Source organism: Podarcis gaigeae, assembly GCF_964106915.1.
Source record: "Podarcis gaigeae genome assembly, chromosome: 5".
Taxonomy (NCBI): domain Eukaryota; kingdom Metazoa; phylum Chordata; class Lepidosauria; order Squamata; family Lacertidae; genus Podarcis; species Podarcis gaigeae.
Window position 1 is genome coordinate 73,535,374 of NC_139681.1, and position 23,924 is coordinate 73,559,297.

At 43.3% G+C, this 23,924-nt stretch overlaps 1 protein-coding gene and 1 long non-coding RNA gene across 2 annotated transcripts in view; one reads left to right on the forward strand and one right to left on the reverse strand.

The window, feature by feature from the left end:
• Positions 1–3,556: 3,556 nt before the first annotated feature.
• On the reverse strand, positions 3,557–6,500 carry LOC310844710. The gene is made up of 2 exons (XR_014564268.1): positions 6,156–6,500; positions 3,557–5,608 (listed from the first exon to the last, which is right to left on the reverse strand). It is a non-coding gene; the product is annotated as an uncharacterized lncRNA (long non-coding RNA).
• A 94-nt stretch (positions 6,501–6,594) lies between these two features.
• The window catches only part of ATP1B3 (ATPase Na+/K+ transporting subunit beta 3), a 35,152-nt gene continuing 17,822 nt past the window's right edge, over positions 6,595–23,924 (forward strand). The window contains exons 1-2 of the mRNA XM_083739047.1: positions 6,595–6,982; positions 23,533–23,661. Of these exons, the coding sequence (XP_083595173.1) occupies positions 6,874–6,982; positions 23,533–23,661 (238 nt within the window). The 5' untranslated portion in view covers positions 6,595–6,873. The remainder of the gene's footprint in view (positions 6,983–23,532; positions 23,662–23,924) is intronic.

The following is a 23,924-nucleotide window of genomic DNA, read 5'->3' on the forward strand; positions in this document are numbered from 1 at the left end:
GGTCCTCTCTGACTCACGAGCATTCGTTTAGAGTGCCACTCGATCGTGCTGCAAAAACACAGCAGCACAGCAAAAGTTTGCATTATACATGTTTCAGACTGAATTTTATCAGTTTCTTGTCAAGTACCACACTGGCTTTCAAACATGGCACCTCATTTACTACTTATATTCAAAGCAGCCCAAATGATGGGGAGGGCTAAATACATAATTTCAGGAATATATCTACTGTCTCCTCCTCCTCTTTGTTGTTTATATAACCATTTAAACTTGCAAACTACTTGACAGAATTGTCTTAACAACAGTGCTGCAAAGTCTGGGCCTTCCATTGACCTGCAACATCCTATAATTGCAAGCACAGATGGGGCGAGAGGTTTAGAGCAGAATAGTTGCCACATTTGACTTACTATCAAAGCCATTTTTCTCCTCTTGGTTACAGGGCTCTCTCACCATTGTTCTGATGCCAGAAAAGAATCTTGCCTGAGTGCGTAGGGAGTATTTATGGGAATTTATACAATGATTCCATTTTGCTGTGCACTACTCATCTGATTCAGTGGCAGCCAGCCAGACCTTTGCAATCACTTTGCTTTCACAGTGACACAGACATTTTCATCCTCACTTTATAGCGGGAAGCCTTTTATCATTTTTGATAGTTTGCAGAAGCATGTGTCTGCTGTTTCTTACAGTTAAGCAGAAAGCAATTTTTCACAATTTCACTTTCGCCATACTGGTTATAGAGCTAATCTTTCTGGTTTGTACCATGTTGCTTTACATTTTTCTGCTTCCCTTTCCAATTCCATCTATGTGAATTTCATAAAAGTGCATTATCCACACATGACAATCTAGATGTGTGATACATGCTATTACTACACAGGAAGAGTAGAACAGTCCTTTAATAGGATTAAAGGTAAAGGACCCCTGACCGTTAAGTCGTGTCACAAATGACTCTGGGGTTGCGGCGCTCATCTTGCTTTACTGGCCGAGGGAGCCGACGTTTGTCCACAGGCAATTTTTCCGGGTCATGTGGCCAACATGACTAAGCCGCTTCTGGTAAAACCAGAGCAGTGTACAGAAACACCATTTACCTTCCTGCTGGAGCGGTACCTATTTATCTACTTGCACTTTGACGTGCTTTCGAACTGCTAGGTTGGCAGGAGCTGGGACCGAGCAACAGGAGCTCACCCTGTTGCGGGGATTCGAACCGCCGACCTTCTGATAAGCAGGCCCTAAGTTCTGTGGTTTAGACTACAGCACAAAACAGCATTTTAAAATAGATTAGGATCAGCCTGTGGCAACATAATTACAATGACTAACCAGCAAAATACTTGAGTCCACCTCTATCCTCTTTTCAACGTTGTTTAATTTTTCTATATTTCTACGGTCCCCTAATAACATGTGACCTCTGGGTGGCTCCGATAGAATTTTAAAAACCACAACATTAACATACATCCTCTGTCTGTTTAAATTTCTGCCTTACAGTAAGAAGCCATTGGAATGTAATAACACATTCTTGTTGCAACACCTGCGTTTTGCTGAAGCTGCAAACACCCTACACCTTTAAAGAAAATCTGAAGCACATTTTCCGTTCAATGAATTCCGAGAGCTGTAGTTTACCCCTCTCAGAAATATAATTCCCAGCAACCTACAGGGCCCAGAATTATTTGAGGGGGAAAATATGCTTTAAAGTTATAGGGTGTGTGCAGCTCCTGTGCTTTACTTGGTATGCATGTTTGGAGAATGTGAAGAAAGAGAAGGATCAAGAAAGCTGATCAGAGGGCTGCAAGGCTCTGCAAAAACTATTCATATAAGTGTGCAATGGATACAGTTAAATGAGGAAAGATGTTTAAAGCCATGTTGATGGGTGATGATGCTCAAATTATTTTTTGCATTCCCTGCATCTGAAATATATAAAGCTACATTGGTGAAAAAGTTAATGCATTAAACACACACACACACACACACACACACACACACACACACACGTGTTTTAATGTGTGATAGCAAGATCCAGCAGTGATACCTTCTAGAATAAAAAGTGCTACCCGTGCTACTTGTGAAAAACGCCTATCCTTTCTCAGCAAAGAGGGATGGGATTTTGCAGGAAGAGCTGCTTGCCAGGAGATGAGGGAGGGAGAATTCTCTTTCTATTTTTAACTTGTTCTTTAACCCCTGGCAGTGAGTGTCCTCTTGCACAGCATAGGATCTCTGTGTCTCTGAATCTTTTTTCCCACTATTACGTTAACAGTGTGATCCTATACATGTCTGCAAAAAAGTCCTCCATGGGCTTATTTGCAGCCAGTCTCAGTCTTTAGCTGCAGTAAAACCCAATTCCATCAGCTGACCAACAAAATAATTGTTTTGCATCATGTTCTTTTTTTAAAAATGCTATTTGCTACTTTTTCAGTTTTTTCATGTGGGAGCAAAGATAAATGCTAAGTTTGATTTAACACTCCATTTTGGGGATTTGATATAATTATATTAGGCCATAATTTTTCTTGATCTTGCATTCAATGTTTGTGTTTTCATATATGAGTATAGAAAAATGTGGTTTCTTGGTCTCAGCTAAAAATTTAACGTTGACCTGAGGCAAAGCCCTGAGACACTGGTATGAAGTAGCCCAAATGCCATGGAAAATAAAGTGTGTGTGTGTGTGTCTGTGTGTGTGTGTGTTTAGAGGACTGTGAAGAAAGAAAGAGGGAAGAAGCTGTTAATATTTTTAATTCCAAGAACAGTACGTATAGACATTTCAGTAAGACAGCTTTTATTTTAAGATAAGTCATCAGGCTATTTAGGGACATAAATATAGATTCAAGTACATGCTTTCAGGCACCTTTAGTTTGAAAATGTCTTATGTGTCCTCTCCAACTCTATAAACAAAGGTCTTCTTTCTCAGCAGGATTTCAGCTCCTGTATTATTTTTAATAATTGCCACTCATACAAGTAAGCTTTCCTTTGTTGCAGTTGTACTAGAACCAATTTAATTGTGGTGCATTTCCCCCCTGATATTTCTCTTTCTCTCTCTGTCTCTTTCAGACATAACATTTTCTCAGAGCGACTCCTTATCACGAGACTTTCAAATGAAGGCTGCTAGTATAGGAAGCTCTTTTGCTTGTATCAGATTGCCATCTAGACCAGGCTTAATCTGCAATTTTCTCTACAGTGCTGACAAAACATTCTAGATAATTGCATGCACATATAAATCTCATGGCAAGAGGGCATACACATAGTAGTTTTAATGATCCTTTGTTTGGTGGCCGTATTGCATGAGGTCCTCCAAAGGCTACAACTTTAACATTTGCTATGTTCCTATAGCCAATGAAAGTTGGACAGTCGCATCATGACTGCAAGACCTGCATCTGCAATGGAAGACACCATTTTGCTCTGTGGCATGTACCAGTGTCAGCAAAACGAGTTCTCGGAAGCAAACAGCTCTGAGTGTCTGCATGCAGAGATGACATATAACAATTAACACTGTTACCTATTAGCATACAAAAACCTTAACCGTAATTTGGCCACACTGTCTCGCTTCTACCCAATACACACAGACAAAGGCTCTTACTTGGGAGCAAGAAAGAGATATTTATTTAGGCAAGTAATGGAACAGACTTGGCAGCAGACACAGAGCTCAGGGGATATGATTCAGGAGTTCAGGAATAAGGCAAAAAGTTCATCAATAGATGGAAATGACAATGGTGTCAACTCTCCATGCCCTGCCTGCCAAGCTTTTAAATATGAGGAATGGCACCCTCACTTGCCAAACTTACTCAAACTAGCAGGGATATCAGGATTACAAATGTGTGCTCTGTTAGGGTGAGTGGGTTCAGTCTAATCTGCAAAGACAGTACCTGGTTCTAGGTGACAGGATTGAACCCTGCTGTTCACATTCCTATTTATTCACTGCTGCCTCTGTCTCCACTGGGGCTCTCTGCTTTGCAGGTTGGGGCAGAAGAAGGAGCTCTTCCCTCCTCCAGCTCAGGTTCCCGCCATTCAGCACCTCCACTTTAATCTTCCTCCTCTTGCCGATCCAAACTCAATCGCAGCAGCACTCTGGGTCTTGTGACACACACAGTTCTGTGTGTAATAAGGGCATACTGGGAAGGCTTCATAGGAGGAGGTAGAGTTATAAATTTTCCTATATACATAAAAATCTAAGGCTGCCATCATGCTTCAGTTTATGTGGCCAATGGTTTGTGTGGCCATGCCCACCCCAGCATGACGATAAAATGGCAGGCGGGCAAATAAGCAAGAAGTGCAAGTTGCCCAGGTGAGCTGCTTAATGGAGGGAGGTTGGCAAAGTGCTTTCTGAAGTGTGTTCACGTTCCTTTAAATGCAGCCGAGGCAAAGTTTAATGGAGGGGGAGAGGCACATAAAAGGTTCTGCCAAACCCCTCTGAGGTGCCTTCCCCCTATTAAACATGGCTACAGTGAGGCATGTGATTTGGAGGAGACTGTCCTATGGACAGTGGTGAATTAATGGAAGCTTGCTATCTATATTGACAGTATGGTTGAGTCTGCAGAAGCTTTTCTTGACATACTACCCCTCCCCCATCATTTTTGGTGCTTTATATGCTTGCCCCTCACCCTTTCTAAACCAGTGCAAGACTATAATCTGTGCATCCTAGGGATGAGGAACCTGTGGTCCTCCAGAGGTTCTTGTATTTCCTCATGGCCTTTCCCACAGAGACACTTTGCTTGCAAGCCTGGTCCTCCTCTTTTATTCTGCTAACACCTAGAACCAATGAGTGCCCCATAGGTAACATAGGTAACATTGGGAAATTTATTTTTTTCTGCTGTGAAAGTCCCAGTTTGTATCCTCCTTATAATTGGAAGTAAACCTAAAATAACTTTTTAAATGTAGGACTACTGCTACCCACCCAGCTATGACAAATAGCAAGTGATCACACACAATCTCCACCTGCACTGTTATCCATAAATTGTTTGCGAGAGAAAGGTGCACACCTGAGGAACAAAAAGTTCTGGTAAGATGCCTTCAGGAAGCTGGTGGAAAATCAACGGTGTTGACTGCAAGAAGTGGGGAGGGGTGTGCAATACCCACAAGCCCTTTCAGAACTGGGAAGTGTACAGAAAAAGGGCAATCAAAGTGAAAAAGAGGATGAAGCAACTTTACTATGAAGAATGGTTAGAACATTTGGAGTAAGTAGTGGACTTAATATAGCTTATATAAGATTGGAGAAAGTCCCTCACTTGTAAGACTAGGTTTTGGGGCCTAGGCAGTGAAGCTGAATGTTGGAAGATTCAGGACAGAAAAAAACAATGTACTTCTTCACATAGCACATAGATAAGCCATAGAATTCTCTCACGCAAGATGTAGTGATGCCCATCAACTTGGGTGGTTTTAAGAAAGGTATAGACAAATTCATGGCTGCTGGCCATGATGGCTATGTTCTGTCTCCATTGTCTGAGGCAGTACTGTATGTTCTGAATTGTGCTTAATTGTGTTTATGGAGTTCCCATAGGCATCCAGTTAGCCACAGTGAGAACAGGATGCCAGGCTACATGGACCCGTGGCCTGAGCCAGCAATACTTTTCTTATGTCATTGATGAGGAGTTGCTTGTGATCGAAACGAACATTCCAAGGCAGTGATTAGAACCTGAAAAAGGAAGAGACACTTAGAATGAGTGAGAGGTCATGAGGCATGGCAGTTAAGAGTCTAGGAGGAAAGAAATTAAAGTGAAAGAGAACAGGAAAATATAGAGAGACTTTTCAGTTTAGTGTCAGTTTAATATTTGGATGGGAATATTGGTTCATTGATAACACTTTCAGAATTGCAAACTGGTTATTTGCCAACAACTGATACAACTGCCTCTTCAATGGGTCTGAATTATTGTGAAAATAAGAAATATTGAGGGCTATATTACCAAAGTCCGTCCCAGGTCAGATAGTACACCACTGTTGCCATTTTAGGATTGTTAACTTTAATCTTCTGTCGGTTTTACTTAAGAGGCAGAATTTCAGATCTTCACACCAGGAAGAGATTAAAAGTCTTGAATATATATTTGCATGTACTGTGGGTGTTAAACGCCCAGGGCCTCCGTCTACCGCTCTAGTTGCCAACATGTAATTCTGACCTCAGGCAAACATCCTGTACAGTTCTGCATGAAGGAGCTGGGCGGAAGCCCATGCGTTTCTTTACCTACCGTTTTCTAGGCTACATTTCGCAACATCAAGAGCCTGGAGGCACAGATGAAGCGCGCATCTTTAACCATACTTCTTCCAACACGCGTATTGCAACATTTCATGCCATATATGGTCACGGGACGGGAGTTGTCCCTCAAAGTGTGAAAAATTGAACATTTGTCTCTCGTCCCCCCTGGATCTCCCGTTGACGGCATGAGGCTGCTCTTTCGGCGGGAAGACTCTTACGTGCTGCATGGGGGAAGAATATTAAAGGCTGACGTGCTTGAGACTCCGCATCCCTGACACGCAGGAGGCGGGCACTCGTGGGCCGCTATGAGCGCGCGGGCGCCTCCTGACCAAACGGCCTCCCCCCGCCCCGCTCGCTCGCGCGCCCGCCGGCCTCCCGCGCGCCCAAGCCCTTTCCGCCGCCATATCCCTCCAGCAGGTGGCGCTGCGGGGGTGCGCGGTGGGCGGGCGCGCTCGGGGCGTCTTCGGCCGCGCGGCGATTGGCTCGGGCGGGTTCTGACGTAGGAAGTGGAAAGAGGCGGCGCGAGTAGTTTTGCTCGGTGCGTGCGACTGGCCCAGCCCCTCTTTCCTTTTCCTCTCTTCTGCTCTCCCGCCGGGCGCCTGAGGGAGAGTTACTTAGCGGTTCTGAGGAGCCGCTGTTGTTTCGGCAGGGGAAAAACCGCCGCCTGCGAACCGCCGAGCTCCCTCTCTCTTTCCAGCCTCTCTCTCGCTATGGCCAAGGAGGAGAAGAAGCCCTTCAGCCAGTCTATGGCCGAGTGGCGGAGGTTCATCTACAACCCCAACAGCGGCGAGTTCCTGGGGCGAACGGCCAAGAGCTGGGGTGAGGAGGGCGAGCGAGCGCGGGGGAAGGGAGGGGAGGGGGCGGCCGGCACGAGGGGCGGTGGGAGGCGAGGCGCGGAGGGCACTTGCCTTGCCCACCACGCATCTCTCTCCTTCCCGTCTCTCTCCCTCCCTCAGCTGGCGAGGGGGCCACGAGGCGGGAGGCAGCAGCAGCAACGGGCCGGGAGCGGCTCTTGCGCGCGCCTTGCCCACGTCTAAAAATAGACCACCCGAACGTGACAGCGGGAGGAGGAGGCGGCGGCGGCATCATCATCTCCTCAGACCCACCAAAGAGGTGGCTTCGCCTGCTGCCTTCCCCCTCCTCCCTCGCCTCGCCGCCTCAGGGGAGCCGACTAGTAGGGGCCCGTTGTGAGGAGGGGGGGCTGTTTTCTTAGCTCTCCGTGTCCCCGGCTGACTCTCGCCGCCTTCTTTATCTTTTTTTCCCTCTCTCTCCCCCCCCCCCGCTGCTCCCCACCGTCGGGGGTTACGGAGGGACCACATTCTGCCGTTGCCAGGCTCCTCCTTCCTGGCAAGCTGCGTCAGCGTGGACGGGGCAGGGTCCTCTTAGGGAGTCCCCCACCCCCCACTCTCGCCCCATGTCAGTGAGAGAGAGAGAAAGAGGGCGGTGGGGCGGGATAGGGAGGAGGAAAGGATTTCCCCTCGTGGGTGCGCTCCTCCCGGGGCTGTTGCATCTCTTTTTTCACGCCGGGAGCTCTCGCCACGCTCCTGCCGCCGGCTGCGCTCGGGTGGCGGGGTGGGGGGGGGGAGGTTTCAGAACGGGATGTCTGTTTTCTCTCTTATTTTCTGCAGCGTTTTTGGTTCCACCAGTAGGTAACTCCCATCCAGCTTAGGCTAACTCCCGTGGGTGTTTGAAATCCGCCAAGCAGGCATGTGCCTTCTTCCTTCATCAGAACTTCTCAAGCGCTCTTTTCTTCCCTCATTATTTTTCAAACACGCTTTTGTTCTGTCGACGTTAGTTAGTTTGGATTCAGTCTCTCTCTCTCTCTCTCTCTCTCTCTCACACACACACACACACACACACACACACACACACACGTGTGTGTGTATACACAAACAGACACACACACAGAGGGGGAGAGAGAGAGAGAGGAGGGATGGGTTGATACTTTCATCCAGGTTATAGTTGTGTTACCCCACCCCACCCCTTCCTTACCCAGTTTTGTCCAAAGGGCAGGTTTCCTTGGGTTTTGTTTTAAAGGAAGTATAAATTGAGGAACTTGCAGAGAATTGCCTTTAGAATCATGGGAGAGAAATTGCTTATTTAAAGTACAGTACTTCCAAGCCCCCCTTCCAGACAGTGCCCATCCTAGGTGGCTTAAAACAATAAATTATATAAAAACTGTGCAGCTGAGGTGTAGCAAACCAGAGTCAACGAGTATTTGACTGTTGGGTACAGTGCATTGTGGACTATACTCTTGCTCATTTTGTTAGTATACAGTATGAGCTTTGGGCACATGCTCTGAAATAAGGAAGAAGAACCCAAAGCAGAGTATACATGTCAGGCAGAAGAGGGCTGGCTGTGTTGTGAGCCTTTCCATTCACATGGAAATAAAATCCTCCTAGTTACTTTGCAAAATGAAGAGTGGAGAGGAAATTTCCACTATCCACTCCTCTCAGACAGGCACACCAATCACTAGGTTTCTTTCAAGTGTGTGGGTTGAGCAAGTGGGAAGTGGTAAAAAAATGAGGACAGGAATGCATGCTGATACAGTTTCCACTAATTATGAAAAGTATTTAAACACTTAACATGTAATTGATCATACTTCTTGTGCAAGCAGTGTTGATCTGTGGCTGTGTTGACTGGGATGTTTATATTGTGATGTTTGAATAATTTGTTACTTTGGGAAAATGATATTTTATAATTTAAAGAATAAACAGTACTTCATAAACAGTACTTTGGATAATTGTTAATTTTTACAGTATTTTTTAAAAGTGATGGTAAGTTTTACGATAGGATTGCTGTACGTTGCTGGCATTGATGAGGGATTATTCCGTGACACTTTAGAATACAATTCATGCTTAATGTCTATTGTACATGTGGGCATGGAAAAGTTGAATGATGAAGTTTATTTGAGTAGCTCAGAATACTATATATTTCTAAATATGACTAAAGTACATTTTACACACACACACACAGAGAGAGAGAGGGAGAGAGAGAGAAACTTTGAATTGATGGGTAGAATCCAATTGATGGGTAGAATCCAAATACTTTTTAATTAACTTGAATTTTCAAAATACACTTTTTACAGAAGGTGGGGAGAGAAATTGAGAGGAATTAGAAACAATTCTTCATAGGAGGAAAACAGTTTTGCCTGTATAAACTGAAACTGTTCTCAGTTCTGTGTTGCTGCTAATGGAGAAGGGAAAATTTCCAGTAGCTTTTGGCTTATCTGGAGTTATGAAGTTGAAACCTCAAAATGTGATTCATTTATTTAAAACACTTCAACCATTCCTATCATTGTGTAAGATGCTTCCAGAGCAATTTATGCCTAAAAGCAGTTTACCTACACTTGCAAACTTGTAGTGTGTACAGATGAGAAAATAAGGTCCTGAGGTTCTGCAGGTTGTGGGTGCTGCTTAAGCAGTACTGTGTAAGAGACAATGTTAACTTTCCTACTGCAAAGGCCCCTCCTGCCATTTTTTTTTAAAGCTATTCCATTTTAGTGGATATTCTCAGCCTTGTAGAAAAGTAGATAGCCAAGATAATTTTTTTATCAGCCAGGGGTTGTGTATCCCTTGAAATCTCACAGTAAATGAGTTAATGAACCTCAACTTTCCAGCTCTGTTACCTTTTCATCCACTTTTGATCTTCCTGCTGCTGTTGTGGATCTGTGGGGAAGGAGAAACTCAGTCAAGGCACAGGGGGGGGGGGTAGGGAAGGATTAAAAACAATCTTTACTCTGTGAAAGGGTATAAGTCAAAATGCTTGAGGTGTATTGCATGACACAATTTTCAGTCCTTGAGCACATATAAGAAGCTTAAGTCATAGTTCAGCTTTTTTTCTGCCGCTTTTCTTTTAGCTGTAACTTGTTTTGCTCTAGTCATAGTGTGTGTGTGTGTGTGTGTGTGTGTCATGCATTTGCATTACTCTTAAACCCCCCCCCCCACAACTCTTTACATTCACAGTTGCTACAGTTTTTTTAATTCCTAGAGTGCCAAAATTAAGTCATTCCCATACATGAACCTAAGTGAAGGCAGATAAAAGGAGTTGCAGGTTCCCGAGGGGATCTTCCTCTTGCTGTTCTGGCAGGGAGGGAGGGACCCCTTGACCCACTGGAGGGTGACCAGGCCAGATAGGCAGGCATGCTTCTGTGGCTTTGGGAACAGCCTGCCTGCCTGCCATTGACCCAGCATGTTGCAGAAGTGAGAGCCTATTGCATCTGCTCAGAGCCCCGCCTGTGCAGTGGTTGGGAGTGCTCCTGGGGTTTGGGTGGGGCATATGGAGCAGATAAGAGTCTCTGGCTTGGCCACCAGCCTCTGCAGCTCCTTGTTTTGGGCATGAAGCTCTGTGGGTAGAGCTGCATCCAGCACTGGACAGGGGTCTGGGCTCCCCTTGTTACTTGTTTCCTGATGGGAATGTTTCTTCTACAAGAGCCATCTAGATCCTCTTTGGTTCAGGAGGGTTTGGAACAGACTACCTCGGGAGGTGTTGGACTCTCCTTCATTGGAGGTTTTAAAGTAGAGGGATGGCCACCTGTTAGGAATTCTGTAAGCTGTGATTCCTGCACTGCAGGAGGTTGGACTACATGATTCATGAGGTCCCTTTCAGGTGAATTATGAATTTAATCCATAAAAAATACTTTACATGCACTACTGGATTTAAAGAGAGATGGTGTAATGCCATGAAAATGTTAACCTATAGCTCCATTATTCAATTTCATATATAATTAACATGTTTTACAGCCAGAGCAGGTGCTGCAACCTTCCAACAGCTTGACCTCACCCCCAAAGGCACACTCCTCCATTGTCTCCCAAGACAGACAGATGCCAACCATATACTTTTAAAGATATTTTTCAGGGTTTCATCTGGCAAAAGGCAAATGGCATTTTTCATGTGCGTAAAACAGCCAGAAGTATAACATGCAAGATGACTCAGAATTTCTTTATTTTTCCCCTCTAAAGTTCAGATACTGATCTCTTCAACAAAATAGGCAATAGCTTAATGACCCTTTGTTGTGTTGGTAGTTTTGTTTTTTCATTTGGTGAATTGGCAAGAAATGTTATGGTAGGAACAAAATCAGGTTAGCTTAGGGCAGTATGCTGGTCACAAAACATACTCCCCGTTCCCAAATAAAAAGAAATATCTGTATTTTTAACCGTTGTCTTCTTTGAAGTTCTTAGCACTAAGAAAATGTAATGTTACTTGAAATGCACATGCAACATTTGCTTTGACCAATGTAACACCACAGTGAGAAACTTACCTCACATAAATGTGTTGTCCCAAGTGTCACTTAAACCACCTTTTAGGAATGTCATAATTTCTTCCCTGATAATTTAATATTCATTTGGCCCGCTAGAAAAGGTGGGTGGACAGATGTTATTGCTTTTAGAAGAAAGATAGTATTTTTATGTGTTAATACGTTTAGCAATTGGATATCTTTTTTAGGTTAATTATCAGTGACTTAAATTTGGTATGTTTAGAAAAGTGTAGAATTTGTATTTCTCTACTGGAACCCCACCATGCTTCCCCTCAGATTCATCATGGTGGCAGGCCAAGCCTGATTGGGTTTCCCTAGCTAGGTTGAATAAGTTCATCTAGGATGGGGAGGTTTTTTGGTTCCACAGGCCAGATCCTTATGAGGGTTATCCTGTGGGCAAAATATGGCAGGTGGGTGGAGTCTCATATAGAGATACAAAAATTTAGCAGAAGGTTTCTTGCCATGCTTTAGGGAAGAGTTGGTTGGCATCCATCTGTCTCAAGAGACAAAGGAGGAATGCCCCATTGGGGGTAAAGTCAAACCCTTGGAGGGTTACAGTGCCTGCTGTGGCTGTAGAGACCAATATGGGAGAGACATATTTTATTACAGCTGTGGGCCTGGGGCAGATGCTTCAGGGAATCCTGTAAAAGGTTGAAGACAGCCTTGAACACAAAGTGTTACTGAAATTTCCAATATAATTTAAAATAAACACCACAAACACACAAAATTCCTGTGGCATTTCTCTCACCTGCCAATGATGATAAATGTTGGGTTTAAAAAGAAACAATTAGAGTGTTGCCACAGTTAAGCATAAATTAGTAGTTACCATACGGACTTGATGATGACCTGAAATTTGTGAATACATACTAAAGTGTCATATGCACAGGGTCCTGCTTTGGAGGCATTTATTTGTGGGTATCTATAAATGAATTCTCCTGCCAACCTAGTAGTTCAAAAGCATGTCCAAATGCAAGTAGATAAATAGGTACCGCTCTGGCGGGAAGGCAAATGCCGTTTTCGTGTGCTGCACTGGTTCGCCAGAAGTGGCTTAGTCATGCTGTCCACATGACCCAGAAGCTGTATTCTGGTTCCCTCAGCCAATAAAGCGAGATGAGCGCCACAGCCCCAGAGTCGGTCACGACTTGACCTAATGGTCAGGGGTCCCTTATAAATGAATTTGGTCACAGGACATTGGTCACAGGTCTTGTGCCAGAAAACCTTTCCCCCCAAATTTTCCAATAAACATTGCCATATATCGGACATATACTCATGAAACATTAGCTCTTTGTGCATATTACTGCAGGTTGAATTTTTATTATGATTTATACTTTTACAGAAAACAATTATCCAAGTTATGGATGAAATATTGAGGTTGCAAAACTGTTATATGGGTCACAGCGTTTAAAATACAATAAAATGAAAGCATTTAAACTGCCTCTGACAGCTTATTGATTATTTTTGAAGGGATGATCAAGCCAGTTAACACACCAAGATAAATGTTTTAGACCAATCAGGAATTTGCACAGCAGGTGCGACTAATATTGTGGTTCATAATGTGGTTAATATCAGGAGCCGGAAACTTGCAAGTTACATGTAGTGTACTTGGCTTCTTGAAATAACTTCCTGTACCTCATCAGCATTATCTTTTGATTTCCTACAGTGTTGATATTGCCCAGTGCTTGACCTATTCAGGGTGCTTACTTTTCAAATTATGAATTAGTCTACCAGCCAATCATTGGAACAAATGCTGCTTCCTTCATCTACTAAAAATTGAAGGGTGCTGAGTGCTGCACAGGCATGAGCCTTCAGTTCCCCAGGGATAGAAATGTGAACGGGCTGAAGGAAAACATAAGGCCAACCTGAAGCCTAAAGTGAGTGTATAGGGAGCTGGGCTTGGAGGGCACATTCCCTGTGGATTCATCTCAGGCTAGAAGCCGGGAAAATAAATGTCTGCAAGTAAACTACCTACAAATTAATGGGAAGTTTGCGGTCCAAAAATGATTAATGAAGTGTTACTTTTGAATGGCGGTCTTTCATCTTGCAGAAAGATATTGATCTGTCCATTAAATTCCCAGCACTTGTTATTTCCAATCTATGTATATATCAATTCCATGCAAATGTTTCTGCTTGGTGCCCTTGTTCTTATCTATAAACAGCAATTACTGCATGCCAAAAGGCATATGGGCTGTATAAACAAAAAAGGTGATTTTTAAAAAAGTAATTCCTAGATAGTATATGTATATCAGTGTCTGAATTATTATAGCCCGTTAAAGTGCACTTTGGTTAGGAAATACCTGAGTTATAAAGAGGGAACTTGATTTAAATGGTGGTTCTCATGGTGATTTGAGTTGCTGCTTTAAATACCTTTATTTTTTTTCTACTCTCGAGGCTAGATCATGGGAAAGGTACCGTAACTTCCTTATAGTTAATAGACTGGGGAAGGGCATTTGTACCCAACCTAGGGCATTTGTAAAGTTATGGAGTTGCATGTTCCCTGTCCAATAAACTCATCTGGAAAGATGCCAAAACTGTTATATTGGGTTTTAATGACTTTTGGGGGAAGTATTGCTTAAGGTGAAAGGGTGTCAGAGCAAAGGCAGCATTTCAGCTCAGCTACTATGATTATTGAGAGGAAAATGGCATTGATATGTACCAGCTCCAAATTCTATGCCTATTGTAGCATACTGGTTGGCAGCACTGATCACTAGTCTTTCAGGAATCTTGTATGAGTTTGGGAAATGTGTGATACAGCCTTGTAAACAAGCCTGCAAAAATTACTCGCCTGCAGTCTTTTCTATTCTTTTTTTACTAGCCTGCTAGGGGACTAGATGTCCATGTGTCCTTACCAGTGGCGTAGCGTGGGTTGTCAGCACCCGGGGCAAGGCAAGTAATTTGCACCCCCTAACCCGTGGATTTGCGCCCCCTAACCCATGGATTTGCGCCGTCTAACCCTAACCCCCAGATGTTGCGCCCGGTGCGGCCGGGCCCCCCTGCACCCCCCACGCTACGCCACTGGTCCTTACTGGCTGTTTCTGTGACTAGTATCAAAATGCAGGATACTAGCCTATTAGCAGAGTAGTTTAAAATGCCTATTAACAAACAGACTGGGGGGCAAGGGAATAAAGCTGAGGAACGGGTTACCAGCAGGGGCCAGGTGGACTGACAGAGGGTATGGAGTGATTTGTCCTTCCCATTCTGTCACCTGCATTGAATTCCTAGTCATACAGTGGTACCTCCGGTTATAAACTTCATCCGTTCAGTTCTGGAGGTCCGTTTGTAACCCGAAACTGCTCGTAACATGAGGTGCGCTTTCACTAATGGTGCCTCCTGCTGCTGCCGGTGTGCAACTTCTGCTCGCATCCTGGGGCAAAGTTCACAACAAGGGGCATCTACTTCCGGGTTAGTGGAGCACGTAACCTGCAGCGTTTGCAAGGAGGATGGTACGTAACACGAGGTTCCACTACCCAGTCAGATTGTTAAATACAAGGCTAGTGTGGTCTTCCTGTCTCCATTTACTTTGCTTGCTGGAGATTATGCTGCAAGAAGCTCAGTGATGTATAGGAATGGGAAAAGTTTAAGGTGGGTCTCCCATCTTCTTGTTCATTGTTGAATCTATTATCTTGGCTTGAAAGAACATTTATCCATTCCAGATCAATTCCTTGAACCAGCCATGGCCTCCAGGAGCATTCTGTCTGTGCATATGCACACATGCACATGTGCTTTATTGGGAAAATGCTGGTTTCTTTTACCCTTTGATTTGAACCTAGCTTGTGGTCTGGTGTTTTATCAGGGAAGCTCCCACAACAACATTGTGCTTTACTTTTCCCCCATAGAAATTAACTGAAACTGATACAGATAGGGACTGAAGAGGATCCTAGCTGTTTTAAAAGAAGTTTGCTCCTATCTGTGAAGCTTTATATCATTCCTTAGTCATTTCTTAATTAACCTGGCTGGTGACATGCCCTTTCCATGCCTTTCAGATTATTATTTTCAGCCTATGTTGGCTTGTATTCTGTGTTGGTATATTTACTTACTGGTTTTATATATTATGATGGAATAGTGGAAGTTATTTCAGAACGTTGGGAACTGGCATGATACAATATATAATAAAAATGATTGTCACTTGTTTGCTGTTAGCATCATCCAAAAAATCTTAGAACTGTATATATGTTTGTTTTCTGTAACAATATGTACAGTATCTTTGCTTCTACATTCTGTAGAAAACACTTTCCTAGCCACAATTTGAGAACTTGCATCCTAGTTAAGATGGTTTATTTAATTCAGATTATTCGCTGATTGTGGAGTCCCTGGTCAATCGATGATGCTATCCCACAAGGATTGCTTCCATTGGTGTCTGTGCATTAGTGGAACAGAGATCTGCTTCTGCCGTGGGACTTCCATTCCTCTTCTCCCATCCCCACCACCACCACCGGAGCCCCTCACTTCCACTCCAGATGTTTAAGAGACCCTATAGAGCAGATTTGGGGGTGGGGCTGTGAGGAACTGTAAGAGGGAGGAAAGGAAGGTTGCATAAGCTGAACACATTCACATGATGATGGATTCAGCCCAGTTATATAGTAAGCAGTGGTTTGTCTTCTGTACTTCACTGCATGAATGCATCCATTTTGAGAAATGATTTGTCATACAAAATTAGTAGCTTAACTAAGTAACATGTCAAAGTATTTCATGGATGCAATAATAGTCAAATCTATTTTTAAAAATTCAGGTGATTCCTAGGAAGTACACCAACATGCAGACCTCCTCAAGCAAACTAGAATTGCTATGTTAACAGTTTTCATTTTTTTCTTTGCTAACTAATATAGGGAAAGTATGCTATTGCTTACAAGGATTTCAGTAAAAATAACTAAAGTTCTGATTTTGTTTGAATGTAACATTGAATCCACATTAAGCATGAGATATCTATCTCAAATATTTCTGTTCCAATACTCTATTTTTTTCAGACCTATCCAGCATGTAAAATTAACCTGGCACACTTCAAAGCAACCCCCCCTACTTAGCCAACGTTGAACACGCTAAATTAAATCTCAGTCTTTTTAGGGCAGTGGATCCCCCCCCCCCAAAAATCCTGTGTTCCTAAGAACTGGTAAAACCAATTAATAGATCTTCATGACTTTTTATCATTAATTACATATATCCATAGGATACTGGGGTTTTCATTGTTCTGCAGTCAATGCAAAACTCTTCACGTTCTTGTTGAAACTGCCTGCCGAAGAATGCAAGCCCAACATTTGCTGGTAGGGAATGAAAGTGCATTGCAGAGTGTCTCGTGGCACCTTAAAGACTAGGACTACATCCACATCCACATTATCAGTTGCTGTAGTCCGCAAAAGCTTAGTCCACAATCTATTTGCCTTCAAGGTTTCACAAAACTTTTTGTTTCAACAGACTAACATGGCTATCCTCTGGAAAGTCTTAACATCTACTTAATAAAGCTGACCATCCAGCAGCGGAGCTATGTATGCTCTATTTCAAAATGCAGCCTTTCCTCTTATTTTCCTGTTGTTAATCTCTCCCCTTGTTTTGCTTGTTTTGGCTTGGGGGGGGGGTTGTCACATTTCCCTTGAAGTGGGGAGTTTGCAAGCAACAATATTTTTTTTATTGTAGATACACAGATAACTGTGTCCAGAAGGGTTGCATGGTCAACGTCTGAGTTGCAGTGTGGCTTCCTGAGGCCAAGGATCTTGGCATTGTTGTTCATACATTGGTAATTTCCTTGGATTGTTGCATGTAGATCATAAAGAGCTTAGGGACCATTAGTTTGCTTCTAAACACAATTTATGGCGATGCTTCTGACCTATAAAGCCAGCTTTTAACTGTTAAAATTACTTTAAAGTTTAAACATACACTTATCTTGCAGTCCCGTTTATAAGTACAGTTACTTCACTGTTTACTATATGTCTAGAAAAGTGAGCTTTCATGAGAGATGCTTTACATCCTATGCAAGAGCCATCATTATTTCATTGCTGTATCCAATAGTGAACTTTTCCCAACACAGCAGTGAAAGAGGGCCACCACAGACAAGCTGAGGATTTTGGCAAATTTTGCAGATTCAGCAGGTATTCAGAAAGATATTAGTTTGTGAACTTGAGGGAAATGAACAAAAATATCTTGACCAGCCTGAGACTGCTCATTGCACAACCACAGTTACCATGGAGATTGTGCATTTCATTCTGCTGTTCAGAAGTTCAAGATCAACCTCCAGCAAGTTGCTGAGGTACACAGCCCTGCCTTTTAAAAAAAGCAACTGCTGGTATGTTAGAGCATCAGAAATATCCCCACAATCCTACAGAGGAGCGGCTTGTACCATTTTATATCCTTCTCATGCCTGCTTTTTTCTGCTGTTCTTTCCTGTCATAAACCTCCTCCCTTTCCTGAAGCCCTGGGCTTAGAGCAGAATGCTGTTGCTTCTCTTCTCCCCTTTTTCTCTAGAAAAGAAAAGGAAATTGCAAGATGCTGTATTCTGCATTGAGGCTGATTTTAAAGAACTTAAAGAAGTGGTGCTTGAGTTTGCTTCTCTGCCCTCCCCCCTTCATTCCTATCCTCTTTTCCTTGTGTCATGTCTTTCAGGTAGTCCTTGCCACCTGCCTTACAACCTTACTTCTGATTTTTTTCTCTAGGAGCATTTTCAGTTAAAGAGCAGGGTAAAAATGCTTTTTTAAAAGAGAGTTGGAGGCAGAGAGCGGAATCTGGAGTGGGCTTTTGTGGAAGGAAACACTATGTTTACTGGCCTTTTCGCCTTAGTATGAAAAATGGTTCCTGTTGGGCTGTAGCCAGGCATGTTTTTAATACTTTATGTTTTTATTATGTTCTTAGATATGCTGTAAGCCACCCAGTGTGGCTGGGGAAACCCAGCCAGATGGGTGGGGTATAAATAATAAAATAATAATAGTAAATATTACTACTAGTACTAGGGACGTGGGTGGCACTGTGGGTTAAACCACAGAGCCTAGGACTTGCCGATCAGAAGGTTGGCGGTTCGAATCCCTGCGACGGGGTGAGCGCCTGTTGCTCAGTCCCTGCTCCTGCCAACCTAGCAGTTTGAAAGCACATCAAAGTGCAAGTAGATAAATAGGTACCGCTCCGGCGGGAAGGTAAATGGTGTTTCCGTGCGCTGCTCTGGTTCGCCAGAAGCGGCTTAGTCATGCTGGCCACATGACCCGGAAGCTGTACGCCGGCTCTCTTGGTCAGTAAAGCGAGATGAGCGCCGCAACCCCAGAATCAGTCACGACTGGACCTAATGGTCAGGGGTCCCTTTACCTTACTACTACTACTAAAGGCATGATTAGGGGTGAGTGCGAAGAACAGACCATCTGCCTGAGGCAAGGGAGTTGAATAATTTGGAATGGTAGAGAGAAGTGTTTATGGAAAGCTGTTAGGAGTTTGTGGGAGGGAATTGTGTATGGATGTTTGGGGGGCAGGAAGACTGTGTTAGTTTCCCACTAACAATCAGTAACAATAAATGCAACAGTTACATATTAGTTAACTTGTCGATTTCAAAATGCGAAGAACAAATTCCACCTAATTTTCCTTCCCTCTCTGAACTAATGTTGCATACATTTTGCCGTCAGCAATAGTATATGCGTTGCCTGCCTCAGCTAGCATGACCAGTAATCAGGAAAGATGATCAATTAGATCAACCATCAACTAGAGGCCATCATGTTGGCTATCCAGTAGTTGCTATTTCAGGCTCTTCAGTTACTTAAATCTCCAATTCTTTATATCCCTGTCTTACAAAAGCTTCAGTATCCAAAGAGAAGAACTAATAGGAATGATTAAATATTAAATTCTATACTAGCCCCATCAATTCCATTGAAGAATGAGAAGTGAGGGCAAGTATCACACCTGTTCTGACTATTTGAATGACATTCAAAGTGTAATTAGGAAAACCTTCAGAGGCTGCCACTGTTAGTTTTGCTGTCATTGGTAACTCCCAGAAACTTCAGGAAGCAGCCCCTTTAACCATAAGCATTAATGAGAAATTTGAATGACTATAAGTGGTGTGTGTTGGGTTATGAATTATAGGTGCGTACTGCTGCTCCGTCATGACAAATGCTACGTAAGAAGAGCCCTTCTGGACTAGACCAAAGGCCTATCTAGTTCAGCATTCTGTTCTCACACTGCCAACCAGATATCTGGGAAGCCCACAATCAGGATAGCTGTGTTATATAGCACATCTGTGATCCCCAGCAACTGGTACTGGATGGAATATAGATATAGCCATTGATAGCCTTAACCTTTTTAAAAAAAGCACAAAAAACCATTAATATTTTTTTTAAGCCACCCACGTTGGTTACCATTCCTACAGCTTGTTTTAGCAAATTCCATAGTTTTAACTAAGCACCGTGTAAATAAGTACTGTACAGTAATTCTTTTGCTTTGTCCTGAAGCTTCCAGCATTCAGCTTCATTAGATGGCCTCGGGTGAGGTGGTATTATGTGAGAGGGAGGAAAGTCTAAATTGACATTCTCCACACTTTCCATAATTCTATACATCTCTATCAGATCTGCCTTACAGCTTTCCTAAAAGAAAGGAGAGTCAGTATGCTAACCATTAAGATGGGTCTCAGATGCCCTGCTTTGTGTATGCCTCCCTTGCTGTAGGGAGTGGGTGATGGCTGGAGACAGGACATTTTAGTCGTGGCACTTTGGCATTAACACTCTTTACAGAGGCTTGCCTGGAGATACCCTCATTTTTTTTGGGTTGTGGAAGACATTTTATTTGCCCAGGTCTTTTAATTCTGATTTCTGCTGGATTTTGAATGGCTTGCTGCAGCTTGGTGGTTTGGATTTTCAAAAAATGTTTAATTTTTTTTTGGTAAATTGCTCCCAGAGCCATGCTGAACAGCAGGTAGTGGTTTAAGCAGAGAGTTAGCTAGACCAGTGGTTTTCAACCAGTGTGTTGTGGCACCCTGGGTTGCCTTGAATGATAGTCAAGGGTCCCACGGGCAACACTGGCCATTGTTCCTCCCTCTTCTGATGCCCTCTCACATCTCTCCCCCCCCCCCCAAAGGCTTGTGTGGCTGTTTGCGTCCTGTTTAGCTTTGGCTAGTCTCCATGGGGCTGCTTAGGCTGGGCGCATTCTCTTTGCAGGGGCCCCTTTGGGGCAGTGTGAGGGGACATTTCTCGGGGGGGGGCAGCTCAGAGAGACAGTGGCTGTCTGGAGTATTCCCAGGGAGAGGAGCAGAAGAGACTGGGGGAATGCTCCACAAGGGAGGCTGCCGGCTTTGTAGGCAATGGATGACATAACTGGGCTTCTGAGGCTCAGAGCATGTTTCCCCACAGGGGGAGCCACAGAAAGAATGTAGCAGTTGGTCAAGGGAGCCGTGGAGTCAAAAAGGTTGAAAACCTCTGAGCTAGACTATAGGGTGAAAACTTGTGTAGCAGTGAAGATTCCAAAACTTTGCAGTGGGAGAACTCAAGGCACCTAAACAGCACAAACTGAAACAACACACCACAACCTATCAAATGTCTTCAAACCAAACTAGGGTACTTTTGAGTTTTTCCCTTGCAACACTAGCTATCTCTTACAACATACTTAAAGCAATATGCAGCCATCTGAAGGTGGGAGATTGTAAGAGATAATGTATGCAGCTGTGTATGAATGAGCTTGTACTCCTGTCCCACCTGGATGACTGACAAACAGCTGCAGCTGAACATTATACTAAACCCTGCTTGCTTCTCACAGGAACATGGGAAACTTCCTTATACCAGGTCAGACCATTAGTCCAACTATCTCAGTACTGTTAACATTGACTTGAGAGTGACTTTCTAGGGTTTCAGGCAGCAGTCTTTCCCAGCATTACCTGGAGAAACCAGTAATTGAACCTGGGGCCTTTTACATGCAAATCATGTGCTCTTCCACTAAGCTATGGCCTTCCCCTAGAATGGCTATGAGGAAGAGTTTGGAGGTTTTTGTTTCTTTTTTCCATTAACCACAGCTGGCTGTGTCAGCTGCACCAGCAAAATGTATTTTTTAACAAGTCAGCTTGTTAACCATGAGTGATCAAGCTGGCTTGTACAAGCCATAGGTAACATTAATTATAGCTTATTGTAGGGGCTGCCAACCTCTTTGGGAGCTTAGGCACATTTGCAGACTTGTGCACACACACTAGAGTCATACACAGCTGCACACTTGGCAACCACACACAGGCATGCACACACACACACACACACACGCGCGCGCCAGTAATTAAGCATATGTGTTGCCATAGTACAATATCATCAACTTCCTTTCATTTATGGTTCTTCCTCCCCCCTGGAATTGAGCATGTGATGAAAACAGCAGTCAAGGCCAGATAATAACCGACTCATCTTATCTCTGCTGTCTCTGATAATAGCCCTTCAAGGCTCCAAGAAACAGCTGCATGACCATCTTGCTTTGTCTTTATCAGACTCTGTGTTGTAGAATCTATGTCTGCCTAATTCATTTTTTTGTTCTTTCAAACTTTTTAATATATTGCTTTTTAAGAATCTTTACCCTAAATACACTTGATTTGAATATTTAAGTATGTTTTGCGGGTAGACGATCTCTGATAAAGGTCTGTGTTGCATTAGATGGAGTTGTGGCACTTTCTCTCATATGATCTTCTCTAATGAAAATGTTCCCTCCTCCAGCTCCAGTTCCACATTGTACCTCACTTCCCCTTCCTCCCTGCAGTAGGGCTATTAGGAGCTGGACGGGGGCAAGAACAATTTTTGCCAAGAAAGCATTCAAGTCATGTGCTAGATCAGGTAGCCAATGTGGTGCCTTCCATATGTTGGACTACAGCTCTCATCATCCCTGACCACTGTCCACAGCAGGGGCTCATGGGAGTTCTAGGCCAGCAACCTCTGGAGGGCACCATGCTGGCTACCCCTGTGAATTTTATGTTTCCCTAAACAAGTTGTTGAGCAAACAACATATTAAATATTAACCCTTATTATATGTTCCAGAACACATGTATGGTGGAGGCAGCTTACTCTACCCCCACTGTATGTGTGCTATTAGATATGTTGCAGATGTGCTGGTAACTGCATGTCCAGGGGTGGGGCAGGAGGCTGCAATTGTAATGGTGCTGCCTTATACATTTCTGTTCCCCAAAACCTGCTCATGTTTTCCCATCAGTGCTGCAATAGACCATTGACATAAGGGTTTCATTAGTTGGGGCAACCAAGTGGCAGAGCTGCTAGATAACACAGTGTTGTAACTTGGTGTTCATCTTGCCCAATAGCATTTAATTGCATTTAATTTAATTGCAGAACTATTTCTGCCCACCAGGTTGGTTGGTAAGGTATGCACAATACTCGGGGAATGTTGCTGTAGCAGAAATTTTTCTTCTGCATCTACTGCAAAATCATTTCTAAATAATACAGCTTCAAAAATTGAAATGTCAAATATGGAATTAGGGGAAAGAATATTAAAAGTTAGCTCAAGCAATGTTGTTGTTACCTGCTGATTTCAGTATGGTGAGTGTCAGGTTTCAGTTGAAGTAAGCAGCATAACTAGAGGGCCAGGTAGCATCAGTAGCGCTACTGCTGCTGCTGCTGCTGCTACTACTACTACTACTACTATAAATGCTAGCTCACCAGCTATGGCCTTCCTGGGTGGGGATAGCCTAGCCGTAGTATTTTATATACATTACTGTAATGTGCTTTGTGGACCTACCCTTGATTCAGAAGCTGTGTTTAGTTTCACAGCATCTTCACTGGTTGCCTGTTTGCAAATGTGTTAATCATAAACTATAAAATCCTAAACAACTTAAAACTTAGATACCTGAAGATGCGTTTCTCTGTATCATCAGCTAGCCCATATGCTTAGATCTATATGGTAGGCTCTTCTTGCTGTCCTGCGGATCAGTGAACTCTGCAGTCTGGTGATATGAGATAGGGTCTTCTCTGTGGGAGCACCATATCTGTAGAACTCCTTTCCCTTGGAGGTATGGCTGGCACCAACATTATTCACTTTTTAGCATCAGTTAAATATGTACCTCTTTACTTAGGCCTTTGCAGGAAATTGATCTGTTTAATACTAATAGTAATGATGATTGTATATTGTATTGTATTGATGCATTAAATATATTGCTAATTTCTACATCCTGTGTGCTTTTTTGCAGGCTTAATTCTGCTGTTTTATCTTGTATTCTATGGCTTCTTAGCTGCACTCTTTACATTCACAATGTGGGTTATGCTTCAAACATTGCGTGATGATATACCCAAGTATCGTGACCGCATTTCTAGTCCAGGTAAGTGTGCATTCCTCTTCTTGGATAAAGTTTGCATTCAGACTCAAACATCAATAGATCTTTTGTTATAATAGGCAGTTTTCTTAAGTTGGAAGCATTTACCATTGCCAGCATTACTTTGAACCTCTAGGTTTCTTTGCTCTTGTTACTGCCACTCATCTGAAGACCTTCACATAAGCATTAAAATAGCAAAAGAAATAAAGCAGATTGATAGGCAGCCGTTTTCTTACAACAGTTGACACAAGTTAAACATGAAAACAAAA